The following is a 1399-nucleotide window of genomic DNA, read 5'->3' as shown; positions in this document are numbered from 1 at the left end:
ATGACCTTTGTTCCAGTACTAGCTACAGATTCTTGGGCTGAGCATGAGCCCTGAGGTATCTCATCCATTTAATTATATATTTATTTAGACATTTAATTTCTGTTCATTAGTATGGAGCTCTCAATAAAACCTTAGCAAAACAGCACATAATAGCTGCAAAACAGCAGTATCAGCAATCAGTAGAGCAATCATAGAGCATCTTATAGGATCAATAAAATCCAACCCATGTCGACAATGACAGAAGAACCAAAACAAAACCAACAGTAAATGACAATAATTAACAACAATCCACAGTATAATACAAGCCAATATAAAATCAAAGAATCATATCAACAATCAAAATGGTGAGAGAGTAAAAGGGTTTTAACGTAGTGCTGAAACAAATATAGAATCTGCGCTGGTTCTATATCCCTGGGGAACTGATTCCATAATTGGGACACCACAACTGAGAAGCTCTTCCCTTTGTGGCCACCTTCTCTATTTCTTTTAAAAGTGGCTTCTGGAGAAGGACCTCCATATAGGTATATGCAGGAAGAAATTTTCTTTAGATATCCAGACCTTAAGCCATTTAGGGCTTTACACATCAGTGTGAGCACTTTAAAGTGGGCTCGGACTTCAGTTGGTAACCAATGCAGGTGACAATCCATGGGGCTGATATATTCATGCCTCCCCATCCCCTGTCCTTTTTGTATCAATTGAAGTTTCTGGACTGTTTTCAAGGGCAGTCCCACAGAGAGCTCCTTACAGAAGTTTAAACGCAAGATTACCAGGGTGTGGATTATCATTGCTAGGTTCTGCCTGTCCAGATAGGGAAGCAGCTGGTAAATCAACCAAAATTGATGGAGAACACTCTTGGCCACAGGTGCAACCTGGGACTCCAGGGCCAATTCTGGATCCAGGAGTAACCTCAAACTCTGTACTCTGTCCTTTAGAGGGAATGCAACCCTGCCCAGGACAGGATGGATATTGTCCCTCTGGACTAAGGCTCTCCTTGTGAATGACACCTCCATCTTCTCTGGATTAAGCTTCAATTTCTTAGCCCTCATCCAGTCCATCACCCAGGCCAGACACCAGTCACTGCCTCACCAGGATTAGATGTGAATGAGGGGTAGAGCTGAGTGTCATCGGCGTACTGATCACACTTCAGCCCGAATACCCAGATGACCTCTCCCAACAGTTTCATGTAGTGATTGAACAGCATGGGGGACAGGATGGCATAGTCGCCATGGAGCTGAGGTGCCATCCTCCAGCAACACCTTTTGCAATTGGCTGGTCAGTAGAAGCAGAACCGCTGAAAAGCAGTGCCTCTGACTGCTAAACCAACCAGCCTATCCAGGAGAATAACATGGAAAGCCATGAAGAGGTCCAGGAGAACCAACAGGGGTGCACCCCCTCCCGT

The 1399-nt window shown here is 44.5% G+C and overlaps 1 protein-coding gene across 1 annotated transcript in view; it reads left to right on the top strand.

Annotated features, from left to right (window-relative positions):
* Window positions 1-983, top strand: part of DNAI2 (dynein axonemal intermediate chain 2) — a 17954-nt gene extending 16971 nt beyond the window's left edge. The window contains exon 10 of the mRNA XM_044447664.1: window positions 933-983. Within this exon, the coding sequence (XP_044303599.1) occupies window positions 933-983 (51 nt within the window). The remainder of the gene's footprint in view (window positions 1-932) is intronic.
* The last annotated feature ends 416 nt before the right edge of the window (window positions 984-1399 follow it).

Source organism: Varanus komodoensis, unplaced genomic scaffold (assembly GCF_004798865.1).
Source record: "Varanus komodoensis strain SLA01 unplaced genomic scaffold, ASM479886v1 scaffold524, whole genome shotgun sequence".
Classification (NCBI taxonomy): Eukaryota; Metazoa; Chordata; class Lepidosauria; order Squamata; family Varanidae; genus Varanus; species Varanus komodoensis.
The sequence above is the reverse complement of the archived record's forward strand: the minus strand, read 5'-3'. Positions and strand labels throughout refer to the sequence as shown.